The sequence below is a fragment of the Meleagris gallopavo genome, chromosome 23 (genome assembly GCF_000146605.3).
Source record: "Meleagris gallopavo isolate NT-WF06-2002-E0010 breed Aviagen turkey brand Nicholas breeding stock chromosome 23, Turkey_5.1, whole genome shotgun sequence".
NCBI lineage: Eukaryota > Metazoa > Chordata > Aves > Galliformes > Phasianidae > Meleagris > Meleagris gallopavo.
Genome location: NC_015033.2, coordinates 1211780 through 1227267, shown reverse-complemented (window position 1 = coordinate 1227267; position 15488 = coordinate 1211780). Strand labels below are relative to the sequence as shown.

Here is a 15488-nt window from a genome sequence, read left to right as displayed (position 1 = left end):
CCGCCGATCCGCGCGCGGTTCGGGCCGTGGCGCTCCCAGTGCCGTGAGCCGCGGGGCATGCTGGGAGCTGCAGTCCTGCCTGGGAGGGCTGTCTGAGGGGGCGGGCGGGAAGCCCTGCAGTTCGTTTTCATTAAAATAAAGCCAATATCTGCCGATTTAATGATGTCTTTTTAGACGTAAATCGTAGAACGAGAGCTAGGCGTGTTGTTGTTATTCTTTGCTCTGTTTAAAGGGTCCTGATAGATGGTGTAAATGAAACGACAGTGAACTTAAACTTAAAACAGTTAAAAAACATCCAAACAAAACAACGCTTAGTGAGGTGTTAGGTATAACCGCACGGTTCAGGCAGGCAGGGAAGAAGCATTTCAGCACGCTGGGTAAGCAGGGGCAGTGTGGCAGTGCAGTAATAACACAGTGTTCTTACACAGCACGCCCTCGGCACCATGGTGGCCACCACGAAGGCATCCAGTGGGCTCCCGCAGCCCGGCGATGAGTATGACTTCTACCGCAGCTTCCCTGGGTTCCGGGCGTACTGCAAGGCGCAGGGCCAGCGGCTCCTGCAATGGTAAGAAGCCATCACGGCTCTGGTATCTTCTGGTCCCAGACAGAGAGCTGCAGCTTTCTTTGGAATCTTCAGGCTGGTTGGAGATTAAAGGATGTTTTAGATCATGTGCCTAATTTTAGCTAAGCTTCAAACACTTCACATTTAAAACGATGGGTTTACACAATGCCTTTAATGGTGTTGGTGGTAAAGAAGTGCAGAGCAAGCAGGGACTGATGTGAAATGCACTAAGGCTCTGGGGGAGACCTGGGAACGGCCTTTCAGTATCTAAAGGGGTGTATAAGAAAGAAGGGGACAGAACCTTATAGCAGCATCTGTTGTGACAGAACAAGAGGAAAGGGTTTCGGACTAAGAGAGCGGAGGTTTAGACTGGCTATAATGGTAAGGATAGTGAGTCACAGGCTGCCCCGAGTGGTGCTGGTGCCCCATCTACGGAGACACTTGAGATTGGGCTGGATGGGGCTCTGAACTGATGGAGCTGTAGATGTTCTTGTTTGTTGCAAGAAAGTTGGACCAGATGGCCTTTAAAGGTCCCTTCCAAACAATTCTGTGATCTAGAAAGTTGTTTAATAAAGAAATTAGTACTATTAGTACTAAATAACACTTAGTACTGTATAGATGTGTCTTATGTTTACTACTTGAATGTAATTATAGGTATTACATCTGATCTGCTTTCAAACTTCTAAGATGCAGAAAGTTGAGAAGAACTGCATGATTTGGTGTGATGTTTTTAAATGTGCCTGTGTTTAAATCAGCAGTAACTGTGCTGTTCTCTTGCAAGCATGAGCAGGGTGATGCAGTACCATGGCTGCCGCAGCCACATGAGAGATCACAGCAAAGTCACAGAGCTGGAAGATAAATTTGATATGCTGGTTGACTCCAATGATGTCATTCTTGAAAGAGTGGTGAGCAAATCATTCCTCAACATTATTTGTATAAAGTATTCAGGTACCACAAGTTTTTTTAATTAAAATAGCTTTAGTATTAGTGCCTTTACACAATTGTCTTTAGCGTAGTAAAGTAACTTTGCAGGTGTTTGATTTTCATTTATTTTTTTTCCTGGTATTTAGGGTATTTTACTGGATGAAGCAGCAGGAGTGAACAAAAACCAGCAGCCTGTCCTTCCTGCTGGGCTGCAGATGCCACAGACGATCGTCTCCAGTTGGAACCGCAAGGTGAGGCTGCTGCACTCAGGTTGCTGTTGCAGATTCTTTTTCCCAGTACATTGCTCCAGTTTCCCAGTGGACCTTCGTAGTTAAATGTACCCTTGGTCCTTTTCATGTGTTCTCACTCACCTCTGTTTTCTCACAGTATTGGGTCAGTGAATAAAAGAGGCTCTGGACGTCTTTAAGTCATGTTGGTTTGTCTTCTTTTTAATAGGCAGGAGAATACCACAAAAGAACTAAGTCTGAAACCTTCCGACTGCTTCACGCCAAGAATATCTCTCGCCCACAGCTTAAGTTTAGTGAAAAGATTGACAATTCCAACACTCCCTTTGTACCTAAACTTTTTATCAAGCCAAATGCTTTGAAACCATTGCCTGAAGGTAAGTTTTTTTTATTGTTGATGGGTAATCTGTTGAGAGTATCTGTCTTGACAATTCAGAAGAGGAAATATTGACTGTAAAAACAAATAGGAGCAGAAGATGTTGACTATTTGGTTGAGATTACTCTGTGACTCCATTGTTTATGTACGTGCAGTGTAAGATTTGGTCAGCGTACAACATCTTTTTGTTGGTATACAGTAACTAATCTGTTCCCAACAGATACTCTGCTGCTTCCCTGTGCCACCATTGAATTTCCATAATGAGAGTCCCTCTGACAGAAGGAGTTTTGTTGATTGGTCTGTAAGTCTGGTTGACTTTACAGATGCCTTTTTCTAATTAGTTAGAAAAGGAGGTACACGATTAGACCTGGCTTCTCAAAGCTGCCAGTGAAACATCTCGTCCCAGCAAGGTGTCACATTTCTGCTCCTGATCCACCTCGAGTCTGCACTGATGTGGGTGTAATTAAGAACATGGGAATGAGTGAAAGTGTTTTCTGAAGATTTTTCAGTCTCTTTCCAAGCTCTCGAGCAGAGCCACCTTGCATGTTTCTTACCAGCATCCTGTTCAGACCCAGTCACTGGCTTATATCTGGAGCTGCAGACACAAATCTAGCCGGCAGCAAAAGCTGTAGGTCTAAATTAACAAGTTTTTGATACTTTGCGACTGCAAAAGGATGCTGTGGTGGGTGGAGGGGGGAGGTTAGAAGACTGAGAGCATATTATGTGTGGGACCTGGTCCAGTTGTTCCATATTGGTTGTTCAGCCCTCACAAAAAGCGGACGAGAACGAAAGGAACGCCCCGAAGACTTGGATGTCCCAGCTGCTTTGGCAGACTTCATACACCAGCAGAGGACGCAGCAAACTGAGCAAGACATGTAAGAAATCAAACCAGCAGTGAGGTGCTTGGAGTGCACTGCTGAACGTGCGCTTGTATGGTCCCTTTGTGCTGATGACATCTGTGTAACAGCTCCGCATGTGTTTGTGTCTGCACACTGTGTTGTGTGTGATCTGCTTTAGTCACCCGGAGTTACCTTAAACCTAATCCTTAACAAGAGACAAAATTATTACTCAGTAGGGAAACTTGTTAGCTCTCAGAAGTCTCTGTTTGCTGGCTTTGTGACTGAAGTTTAGTCCGTGCCTGTTTTCCTACTTTCCATAGGTTTGCTCATCCTTACCAGTATGAACTGGAGCATTTTTCTCCACCAGATGGAGTTCTTAAGAAGCCAGAACCCCAGGTTGGTGCACATGTTAATTTGTGAGTAGATGCAATAGGTTTACAGCCTTGACAAATTTCAGAATTGAGAGGGGGAGGTCTGGAGCAGGGATGGACAGAGAACTTACAGTTCCTAATAATTTGCTCTGCCAGATGTACAGACCCATCAAGGAAACACCTTGTCATTTTATCACTACACTGGATGAGCTGGTAGAACTGAACGAGAAGCTTATGAACTGTAAAGAGTTTGCTCTGGACTTAGAGGTAATCAGTTTGTGTTTTCTATTTAAAAGTTATATGCATGCTCTTAGCACCTAGGAGACTGCTCTATTCTTCCAGGCTATTTTATAACCTCTTTATCCCACTTTTAGTGCTTTCTTACATGTGTTTAGTTCGTGGCCATAACGTGTCAGATATTGTCTAGAGGCCTGAAACAAACAGTGGCAGTGTTTTGAGTTTTTCAGTGGTAGTGATGGCCGCATGTTTCATACTGAATTTGTTTGATTTAATTTTGCCCATGCTGTGTGCTGTGTTAGTTAGTGCAAGGGTGAAGCTTGCTCTGAGTATCTTGGCTTTCAGAAGTTCTCTGTTCATTTTTCTTCCTTCATTTGGAGCATTTGTTTTCTAGTATTATCTGCAATCGATCCTAATTAATATTTCTTTTTGTTTTTCAGCACCATTCCTACAGGAGCTTCCTGGGCTTGACATGTCTGATGCAGATTTCCACTCGAACAGAAGACTTCATTATTGATACACTGGAGCTGCGCAGTGACATGAGCATCCTCAATGAGACCTTCACAGACCCAGCAATTGTGAAGGTCAGCTGCCATGTTCACCAGAATTCCTTGGTGTTTTTTGTTTGATTGTTTGATTTTGGTGGTTCTTGTTCTTTTGGGTTTATTTTGTTGTTGCTGTTGTTGTATTTTTGTTTTGTTTTTTTTTTGGTAATCCTGCACACTTAATGTTGAAAGTCAGAGCAAAAAAAGTCTAATCCTAGACACGTGATCCTAGACACAGTGAATATGAAACCCCACAGCACTGACAGCCTGTAGTAGAAATGTTCTTCATGTTATTCTCAATTTCTGTTGCTTTACAAGGTCCTGCACGGTGCTGATTCAGATGTGGAGTGGCTGCAAAAAGACTTTGGCCTGTACTTGGTGAACATGTTTGATACTCACCAAGCTGCTCGTCTTCTCAATCTTGGCAAGCACTCTTTGGACCACTTGCTGAAGCTGTATTGCAGCGTGGATGCTGACAAGCAGTACCAGTTGGCTGACTGGAGGATACGGTAACAATTCACCCCTTAGATGGGCCGACCTGCAGGGTGGCACTTAGCCTTGTTTCTGTTGTTAGGGTAGGAGCTTCTTTCTGCCTGCAAGCCCCACAGTTGTACATTACTCTCAAAGCAAAAAGGCACAGCGTTTACCTTTAAGTGGTTTAAGTTTTTTTTTAAGTGTTACATTTTTCTGTGTTTCTTCAGAAATTGAGTTATTTGGGAAAGGTCTGGGAATATTGTTTAATGAAAGGCTCTGGGAAGCTCATTTCCTGGGGGCACTGCTGAACCACTGCAGTATTGTGGAGAATGTCAGCGTTTGGCTTCTAAGAAGTCCCCACAAAAATGTTTGGTTACCCATGGTAGATAGAGCAGTGTGCTGTGAGAGCACTGAGCCTGGCTGTAGGGATCAACTCTGCACACTGCAGAGATCCCAGATTTAGTTTGTAGGCTCTGAAGAGTGAAAAGTATCTTGACAATTGCCACAGCAGGCACTTCTGTCTGGCTTAACTAAGCAGCAGTCATGTTGTCCATCTGAAGATGTCATCTGAATAAGATGAGTGCACAGTATGTTATTGCTGCTGTCCAACAAATCCTTCAGCAAGGAAACAGAAGGATTTGCTGTTAGTATGTTTTAGATGCAGTTTGCCCCAATGTGTGCTGCAAGGGAAAAATGACTGGCGGGGGGCACCTGAAATGTATTACTGTAATTTTGGCTCTTTTTCTAGCCCTTTGCCAGAGGAAATGATTCAGTATGCCCGTGATGACACTCACTACTTGCTCTACATTTACGATAAAATGAGGGAGGCACTGTGGGAGGGAGGCAACAAGCAGCCCACTCAGCTGAAGGTGGTTTGGCAGCGCAGCAGAGACATCTGCCTGAAGGTAAAGCTTCATCTGATTGGGTTACCTGGATCAGAGTGCAGGCTTACCAGGATGTAAAGTCCTTTACCCATTTCTTCATCTGTTGCATAGACATTTTGTTTTGTTTTCTCTACTTGTATGTGTGAAATTGACTGTATGAATTCATACTCTGCTGTGTGCAGCGATTTGTGCTTCGCTAGGCAAGGTGCCTGCATTCAGATTCCCTCTTGCTATTTTTTGAATGGTGACACACCTTGGCTGTATCAAGTGTGCCTTTCCCCAGGGAAATGTTATATTTCCAGTTCTACTGGACGTTCCTAACAGTTCAAAGCCTTGGTGAAGTTGCCTTGAGACAATTATATTGTGACTGTGGAAAGTACTGATTCCAAGAGGCGTTAGACCTGAGTTTATTCAATCCCCTTGCATCTGTGTGAGGTTGTGCCCCGTTGAAGCAAGACAATCGAGGAAGCACCAATCTGATAACTGATCACAAGTCTTTCTTTTTTTCCTCTCCAGAAATACATCAAGCCCCTCTTTTCAGATGAGTCCTACCTTGAGCTCTACAGGAGGCAGAAAAGACATCTCAACACACAGCAGCTGACAGCATTTAGGTTGCTGTTTTCATGGAGAGACAAGACAGCGCGTCAGGAAGATGAGAGTATAGGGTAGGAAGGCATTTGTTACAGATACTGTCTTCAACGAGTGTTGGATTGTGCTCCCACCCCTGAGGAGGAGCCACTCTGTTATCTGTAGAAATTAGTGTGCTGCCTCAGGCTTTTTGCATGTAGAACAGAAGCATCATTATGTTTGAAGTAGATTCTTATGTGTATCTAGATCACTTCTGCTTAATTTCTTCTTAACTGACTTCACAATGTAAACTGGGGCAGACTTGTGTGCTGTGAAGATCTTTTAATGAGTTTTTCACATTCTGTTATGTTCACACTGCCTCTTTGTGTTGCAGATATGTGTTACCAAATCACATGTTATTGAAGATAGCAGAGGAGCTGCCCAAGTAAGTTTTGCTCATCCTTGAAGAGTCTCATTTGACTTTGATACCTAGCAAAGTGTTTCCTAGTGCATAATTTCTTCTGTAGTTAGTTCCTTCCTTCCAGCTGTTAGAACTGCTTTTCTATATAGTTCTTCAGTTTGTTGAAGAAATAAATTGCAGTTTTCCCCCGGAAGCTCCAAATTTCTTCTCAGAAATACATCTCTATGATTTTATTGCACTAATACATTCCTTTGCATTGCTATGTATCACACATCTGCCCCTGCAATTCCTACAGAGCAAGGGAGAGTAGAATTCCCCTATAACATCTGTTTTTTGGGGGGTTCTCAGTGGGAGTTGAGTGGGGACAGATCTCTTTCAAAACTCAATTTATCCAACTTTTTTCTTTTCTCAAACACTTGGCACACTCATCATCTAATGTTCCATAACTGAGAATGATAAAAATGCATTTTTAAGTGCAAGTCCATCGTTGGACACAGCTTCAGAAGATGATCACCGAAAAAGGAAGCAAAAGGAATAATGAGTACAGACAGACAATAGTGAAAGGAGTGAGTCGAGAGCTGTGTTAGTGGGTTCTCTTTACCTGCACAAATCGACACAGCAAAAATTTTCATCACTGAGAATATACTCTGACATTAATCTGACTTGTCTTGTTCTGTCACAGTCAGGCCTGTGGTTATGTCCACTTGCACATCCTTTGAATGCAAATGCTTAACATATAAGCCATAAATACAGCACACTGAATTTTTCTCATCTCTCTGTAGAGAACCCCAGGGTATCATTGCTTGCTGCAATCCAGTCCCACCACTGGTTCGCCAGCAGATTAATGAATTGCATCTTCTCATTCAGCAGGCACGAGAGATGCCTCTTCTCAAGGTAGGAATAGCTCATGTCACACAACACTCATCACTTGCTTGCCGTAAGAGAGGTACTGGAGGCAAATGGTGACCTGTGAGGGTGAGGTGCATGTTGGACAGGGCATCACTGAGCAGGGTGTGGTTGCCCGTGCAGCAGCTTATCTTTATATCCCACTTTACATTGACCTGTGAGGAACAACTGCACCCTGTGGAATTTGTAGGCCATGTAAATGAATTCATAAATCCTACTCAGCTGTGGTGAAGAAAAAACAACAACTCTAGATTTAAGAAATTCATTAGATGTAGTCCATATTTAGCATGTAGGTATTAGTGCAGCCTTCTCCCTTTGGTGAAACAAGGCTGTTTGTGAGCATGACCATTAGCTATCTGTGCGAGTATCCATATGCAAACACTGCAGGAAAATAAGAAAGAATGTAGTTTTATTAACCCAGTAGCTTGTAATATATGTATTGAAAACATGAGGAGAAAAGCCAATCTAGAAGAAATAGGGCAGGTGCAGTTAACTGACTTTCTTTCTCTCCCATTCTAGTCGGAGATTGCTTTGACAGTCAAGAAAAGGACATCTCTCTCCAACCCTGAGGTAATGTTTGCATAATATTTGTCTCCTTCCATCTTAAGCCTTAAGCATGGGAAAAAAAACAACGTAGCAATGTTCTAGCTTCCAGTAAATTGTTTATTCCAGTCCATTTTATAGATCTTTCCTCTTCATGTTGATATTAAATTTCTGTGCTAGACTCAAAACATTACCAGCTGCAAATTGGCATTTTACATATCAGCATTATAACAGCACTGAAGGTTTCATCACCGTAGATGGTGGGCATTTGCATGTGTGTCAGTCTGTAATGGTAGGCCCTTGTGAAGGGAAGTCTCAGATGAGCCTCTGAGGCCGACTCATCCTCCTGCTTAAAAAGTACAGCATCTCCATTAGCCACTGGGTTTTTGCTTTTGGGTGCATTGTGCTCTGACAGGTGAGTTACATTAGAAATGCTCAGTCTCTGAATGTCACCCTTCCCTTTGAGTTTTCGGTAATGTATCTCTGCAATACCTGAAAACATGTGGATTCATGGAGTAGTGTGCTGATGGTGTTTGCCATCTGAACCTTTCTGCAGAAACTGGAGAATACCTTCTTTGGACCACACGACAGCTCCCGGATTCCTATGGATGATTTTCAGAATAATTCTGCTTTAGGTAATTTGGATTTATGAGTTGTGATAGATGTGACATTATGTGGCTTTGACAGGGGGAAATAAGCAGCACTGAAGAAATTGTCATGAAATCTTATTACGTGAAAAAGTAACCAGTATAATATACATGTATCTAATAAAAAAATCATCTTCTTTGCAATTTTCATGTAGAATCTACATCTGCACCAGTCTTGGAACGTGATTCTCTCTTTTTGGACAATGAGAGGACAATGAATATTCAGGGTGTTCAGCCAGAGTCAGCATGCCTTGTTGCTACTGCCACTGTCAGCATATTCAGTGTAAGCACTGTCTGTGGTTGTGCCAGCATTCAAGTATTAGGAAACATACCTAATGTGGTGTAAATGTGTAGTAGTAGTGAAAGAAGTAGTAGGGTGGGATGTAGATGGGTATCCTGTCAAGCATGTGACACAACCAAGACAATGAGGTTGGGAGGCCAGCAAATTAATTCTTCCTGGAGGGTTGCTGCCAGTGCTGGAGTTTCAGATAATGACAGATAACGTGCATGGAATGGCAATAGCCAGGAGTAAGAATGATTCATGTTAATGTTTCTTCCCTTTATTTTTTTAAGGAATGTGATAAAGATGAAGGAAGTGAGAAGGTTTTAACAACTGCACAGAAGAAAGCTCAGCGTATAATGGAGTCCTTTGAAAATCCATTTAGAATGGTAACATTCAAAGTGGGGTAAAACCCAACATATGTTTGTAGTGATACTGATAAACCACCCCATGCAAAGGATGCTCTGCACTGCTTTTCCAGGCTGCGTGACAGACCTTGATGTAGTAACAGCTCTGCTGGAATTGAGAGGTGGTCTTTGCAGAGCACACGTGTGGATGTGTTCTCAAAACATCCTGAGTTGTGTCTGTAGTAAACAGACCTCTTGTACTGCTTTTTGTTTGTTTATCAAGCTTGAGGTTTCTTTAATTTAATTTCAGCCATCTCTGTGGCTGAAATTAGTGAGTTGATCTTACTCTTCTCATGAAAAAGAACAGTAGAATAGTTTGTAACAGATATGGAGCAGCAGATTACTGGGAGGTAGCATACAAACAACTGTTTTCTGCTGTGTGGTTGGAGGTTTTGTTTTGTGTGTTTGGCTTGGTTTAATTATTTTTTCTTTAATGTTGCTGTTGGCTATGGCTGTGGTAACTCTGATTTTTGCAAAAGATGATCTTCCTGTAAGAATGTTTCTGACACATGAATTTGATTTGGGACGTTTTAAGCAGCATTGTAGCAATGAGCTGACAGCACTAATAGCACATGCTGTGTTTAAAGACAAATGCTTTTTTCCCTTTCTGCAGTATTTGCCTTCAGAACAGAATCCTGCCTATGTCTCACAGTCTGCAAAGTTTGACCCATCATCAAAAATTTATGAAGTAAGACTGAAGTTAAAATTTCCTGCCGACTACTAGGAAAGAAACAAATAATGAGATTCTTTTCCTTTGGGAGCCTTAGCAATATATGTTTGGGTTTTTTTTCTCCTTAGAAAAAGAATATAAACTTTAAGAAACATCATGTGTTCCTAAATCAGTTTTTGTTTGAATAGCATTCATATCCTTCAAAGAGCCAGAGATTGGAGGCATTCCACTTTGTAGTCTGGGTCTGTCAAAGCTACAAACTACTACTGAAGTCTGCATCTGCCTTTGTTCTCATTGGGCTTGTTTGTAGCTCAGAACTTTTAAAGCCCATAGTTTTACTTTACTTGGTGCAGCAGATCTTAATCTCTTTTACAATCCAATTTGATCTTTTGTGCTCTTAATGAAGACCAGCATGTGGTAGCAAGTTTATAAACTCCCTTTTGCCATAAAACTTCAAAGAAAACGATTCCAGGTAATTTTTTCTTTCTTTGCAGATCAGCAATCGATGGAAGTTGTTGAGTAAGACACAGGTACAGAAGGAATCCAGGGATGAAGCCAAAAAGAAAGCAGCCCAGCAGTCAGGTACAGCCCTTTTTCTCCTCAGTGTGTTGGCTAGTGTGCTTTTCCCAGTGACTTTCTAACCTCGTGGCTAATTTGGTCCTGCTTCCTACAGTAATGTCTGTTTGTCTCTAGCTGCTCGTGACCAAGCACAGAAGGAGTACAAAGAGGCAACAGAAAACATTGTGTCTGTTCGTCAGCAAGCTATGGTATGTCACTGAATTTAATTCTTCCAGCCTTTGCCTTTTTTGACCTTTTTAACATCAATTCAGAATAAGGCCCTGTGCCCCCACTACTCTGAACCAGTGCCCAAGCTGAAAGCAGCTGATCTCACAGGCAGCCTTGATAGCAGTCTGTCCATGGTTCTCCCTTATGTGCAGCAACAAGCCCTTGGCAGCTGTGCTCTGCAAATCTTCGCATCCTTCCCTGTCTTCAGAAACCAATGTGTTGCACTCCTGCAGCTCACTGTTCCTTGCTTGCTTGAGGGGTGACAGCAGATCTCGGCCTCAAATGTCCCATGAAATGACAGCTTGGCTTTTCATCCGAAAAGTCCCTGCACTGAGGGCTGGAAGGAAGGGAAGGGACGTGATTCAGTCCCAAAGAAAAAGGCAGTGCTTTACCCCCCTACTGTTATTGCCACAGACAGCCCCTGGCTGTCACAGGCCCAGGTCCACCAACAGCTCATCAGCATGCTGGTGCTCGTGCCTGCACAGAGATGTTTCATTCTCCTGAACTTGTTTCCATTCTGTGGGTTGCTTTCACAGCAGGAGCAAGCTAATAGGAAGAGGGAGAGGGTCATGAGTGAAACAGGAACAGAACTGCCAAAACCAGAGAAGAAACGGCCAAAAGCCTCCCAGCAACCAGAGGAGCTGGAAGCACCAAAGCAGTTTACCCCCTTTGATTACAGCAAGTTCAACTTCAAAGTGTTTGCGGGTAAGATCTGGATCTCGGCTAGAGTGCTGCAGGCTGTGGAAAACGTTGCCAGCTGAGGCCTGAGAAGGCTGTGTGAATCTGGGTGCCAAGGCAGTACAAATGGTTAAAATGCACTTACACTGCAGTGGGGAAATATGAAAAGAAATTTACCTAGGGAATGGGTAGTGTAGCATCCTTTTTCTGGCTTAGAAACAAAACTTGGAAACGGGTGAGGGGATTGTGGATTCGTGGTTTGCTTCTCTTCTCAGCAGAGAAAGTCATTTGTTTAATTGGGCCCGAGAAAGGAGGAGTTAAAGGAGATGTAGCTTCTCATAACGCGTCTATTCAGAAGCTTCTTATGCCCTGCAGTAACTGTTCTGTTTTTTTTAGCTTGGGAGACTGCAGTGAAACCTCTTCATCAGAGAAACACCATGAAGAGTACTGTTCTTTCTAGCAACGTTTGGTGACAACTTCTCTCCTCTTTCCCGTAGGAAGCAGCAAATCGAAGCAGTCAGCACAGTTTGATCCTGCCAGACAAGTTCACACAGGCAAGGTACAGACATGTCATGAAAGAAGTAACAGAACTTTTGGTGATCGTGTGTACCCAGCTGGGGAATTGTTGGGAGAGGTGTTTTTTTGTTGTTGTTGTTGTTGTTGGAAAAGCAAACTCTTCCAGGATCTGCAAAATATTCCCTTGGTACTGACACGCAGCTTCCAGTCACAAACTCGTGCCTTGTATTACAGCCTCATCTTGTTCAGGAAGAGCTTTCTTGGGGCTTTCACATTCTCCCATTGTTTCTCACCTGTTTGTACTTCGTTCACAGCTACACCCTCCTGCACAGCAGGCACACTGCCTAGGCTACTTCAAATTGCAATACTAAATTCAAGGCACCCTCCAAAATCTCAGTCACTCCAGTTATGGCCTTGGCACATCCAGGTGTTGCCTGCATTCTCCACTACAGGAAGGAATTTTTTCCTGATTTAATTTATTGCTAATTAACTTAAACTTCTCATCACTGGCTGGGAGAATGAAGGGAAGTGTGACCAGCACAGGAGAGTTTTTGTCTCCGTGCTCAGCTCACTCTGGCAGAGCTGGCTTGCTATATGCAGTGCTCACGTATGGAGCATTTGAGACATGACGTCAGTGGGCATTCAAGCATGAAGTAACAGGTGCTCATCTGTGAATTCATTGGGTGCCCAGGCACCAATTAATTTCCAAAGCTCATTTCTTGCATTTCAGCCTCTTTCTTGTACATGCTGCCTTCTTGTGAATTCAACTGAAGGGCAAATGGTTCCAGGAAGCCTCTTAGGTACTCATTTAAAATATATATCAGGAGCAGAACAGGTTTATTCCTGATGGTTTGTAAATAGTTTCCTGCATGATTTGCTGTGTGTCACTGGAAACTTTTTTCAAAAGAAAAAAAGCCAGCAAAACAATTTAATAATTTAGTAATTTAGGAGAGCAAGGTTTTAGACCTTTAGGACTTCTGTCTAGGTGGGTGCTTGGGACGTTGGTGGTCAGACCAGCAGAACAGCATGTATTCAAGTGGATTCGGTGCACGTGTACAGAAGTCGTAAAACAAAGCCCACAGTGTAAACAGTGTTCCTTGAGTTGGAGGGTGACAGGATGTGCACCACGTGGAATAGACTCTGTTTGTCCGCTCCTCACACTGTTGTTTTTTCTCTTCCATGCAGAAATTTGCTGGAGCTAACAAACTTCAACAACCAGCTGGAAACCGAAGCATGTCCTACCTGGCAGGGAAAGCTGATAGGTGTGTTGTCAGCCTGCTCTCATCACGGAGCAGTGTTTCCACTCCTGTGCCCCAGAGCCACGGGCTGAGCACAGCTATTGTGCTGCACTGCTGGGGGAGCTGAAGCACGTTTAATGGGAAGCAGTTGCATAACACCTACTTATGTTCATTTGGCAGCTTGACGTCAGTTTAAAGGGGGGAAAAAATAAGAAAAGAAAAAGCTTAGTCAGGATTAACGCAAATAAAAAACAATTCTGGGTGGAAAGTTTGAAATGTTGAGGTAAAAGTTTGTGATAATAGATGTGGGAGTCGCTTTCTTAGGCCACAGAGATGGGCAGAGGTGGAGAGAACATTTGTCTTGTTTGGAGGGAAGACAAACAACAGTACTGCCAAATATGGATATTCTTGTTCTGAATATACTTAATGTTCAGCTTCCTGGACTCTATTCTTGTGAATTCTTTAGTCATAAAAGAGCAGTGCCATGCAAGGGCTGCACTGGAAGCAGAAAGGTTCTGCATCGTGACTCTTTCTCAATAGAATCATTGTAAGCTATTGTAGATTGTCAGTCTTGGGTGAATTTAGAGCAAGATTTAAAGTCTTTCTTTAACTCTCTTTTACAGGGGTTCCAAGCACCACTGGCCAAAGAGATAGTCCTTGTTATGGGAGCTGTGGGAGCTGCTGCTGAAGAAAACAGTAGACAGAAGTACTGTAACCATGGAAAGGCAAATACTGGTCAATGAGCAGTTTTCGTACAGAAATGTTTTTAAGACCATTAAAATCCTTTTTTTTTTTCCCCAAAGGGAAAACATCTTAATTGCTTTGGCTTTTATTACATTCACACTGTTCTTTGTAATTATACTCACAATGTTGCCTTGTTTCTGATTTTGAAAGTTTGTCCTCAAATGCAGTCAGATTAAGCTTAAGTGGATATGGAGGAACACTTTGGCGTCTCTGAAGTCAGCACAAAAGTAACTGAGAGATTCAATAGATGTGACTTAAACCCCAGCAGTCCAGAGGAGGAACTAAGGCCAGACTGACCTTAGCCCTTGCTTACACATTGGACTGCACAGCTCATCTTTTGCAAGACAAGGTAATGTGAAAAATGAGAATGTTCCTGGCAGTGTTGGTATTATTAAATGAAGGTTGTAAGGGGGGTAGGTGTGTAAGGGTTGAGGTGCTTTTTAGATCAGACAAAGTAGGTAGTTGCTTTTTCTCCATAGTGATACGGAGTGAAAGCAATGCTTTAATGTAGAAAATAAAGCCAGAGAGGTTCTGTGATGCAGCCAGATGTCAGCACAGCTATCCCAGTGTTTCATAGCTGTGAATATTCAGAGCAAGTTACCCTGATGCCTTTGTACAAAGAGTATCAGCCCGTGATTTGATTCAGGGGTGGCTGAGCTTATTCTGAACACAGCTGGAAGCTGGGAGCACTCCTGTGATGGAGGTAAACAACTTTAGCATTCTGGGGCTGTATAAACCCATAGTTGTGCAACCTTGTTCCTGGATCTCCGGTCACTGAGCAGTACAGCTTGCTCCCAGAGTCCTTGTCTTTGCTTTGGTGTTTATTTCTGCCTGAAGAGATCCCATGCCACGCTCACCTGTTTGGGCAGTGAGAGCATTCCTTCTCATAGGTGAGGTGCAAGGACTGGGTGAGGAGTGGTAAATCTTGCGTTCCCAAACCCCAGGGTTGCACTTTTATGTAAAAGACTGAGGAGGTCTGGTGGATTTTTGTTTCTTTTCAGTCTTTCCCTGCATCTCTGCGGTACACTGGAAGGTTTTTCCCCCCGTGTTGTCCTCTGCTCACAAAGCCTGGCTGCAGTGGGATTACGTTTGAAGAGAGGCACGTGAATAGCAGCTAAAGAAGCTGATTTAGCTGCTTTAGGAAGGGCTGCCCAACTCCCTTCTGTGCAGCTCTGCTACTTCTGACTTTGACGACTGAACAAACTGAATGGAGTAAATCTTAATGAAAGACCCGTTGGCTGCAGAGGTGTTAAAACCGTTGTGGTTTAAGTCTCCTAGCTGGCCTGATGGAGGTACGATGTCAGTGACGCTGATGTATCCCGTTTCTCACCGTGAGGGGCTTTTGCTGCCGTAGGGATGACGGGCTGTGCTGGGGCCGCTTCTGTAAGCCGGGCCGCTTCTGAGGCTGCTGTGCGCCCTACCACGTTCTGTAGCGTTGCCGCGTGCTGCAGGAAGGGATTGCCTTTGCCTTCCCAACGCGCAGCCCCAAAATCTCCAAACCAGCCGTTTCCCGGGAGGCGGTTACTCGCTCAGCGCTCCCAGGACGCTTTAATTACTATGTAACGAGAAACTCCGGGCTCTGTTACAGGCACCCCGCGTGGATCCGCGCGCGGAACCGCTCTCCGCCC

General features: G+C 43.5%; 2 protein-coding genes across 2 annotated transcripts in view; both read left to right on the top strand.

Annotated features, from left to right (window-relative positions):
* Positions 1 to 410: 410 nt before the first annotated feature.
* Positions 411 to 14001, top strand: EXOSC10 (exosome component 10; the record flags this gene model as incomplete). The annotated part of the gene is made up of 24 exons (XM_010722738.3): positions 411 to 565; positions 1344 to 1467; positions 1633 to 1737; positions 1943 to 2108; positions 2871 to 2982; positions 3267 to 3342; positions 3474 to 3584; positions 3995 to 4138; positions 4418 to 4608; positions 5322 to 5478; positions 5974 to 6122; positions 6419 to 6469; positions 7228 to 7339; positions 7871 to 7921; positions 8451 to 8529; positions 8697 to 8824; positions 9115 to 9210; positions 9842 to 9916; positions 10393 to 10480; positions 10592 to 10665; positions 11221 to 11389; positions 11860 to 11921; positions 13064 to 13140; positions 13740 to 14001. Coding segments are annotated over 24 exons (2583 nt in total), but the record flags the coding sequence as incomplete, so codon positions are not given.
* A 1215-nt stretch (positions 14002 to 15216) lies between these two features.
* LOC104914119 (heterogeneous nuclear ribonucleoprotein U-like protein 1) overlaps positions 15217 to 15488 on the top strand; it is a 48433-nt gene continuing 48161 nt past the window's right edge. Inside the window, exon 1 of the mRNA XM_031556713.1 lies at positions 15217 to 15243. Coding sequence (XP_031412573.1) covers positions 15217 to 15243 — 27 coding nt within the window. The remainder of the gene's footprint in view (positions 15244 to 15488) is intronic.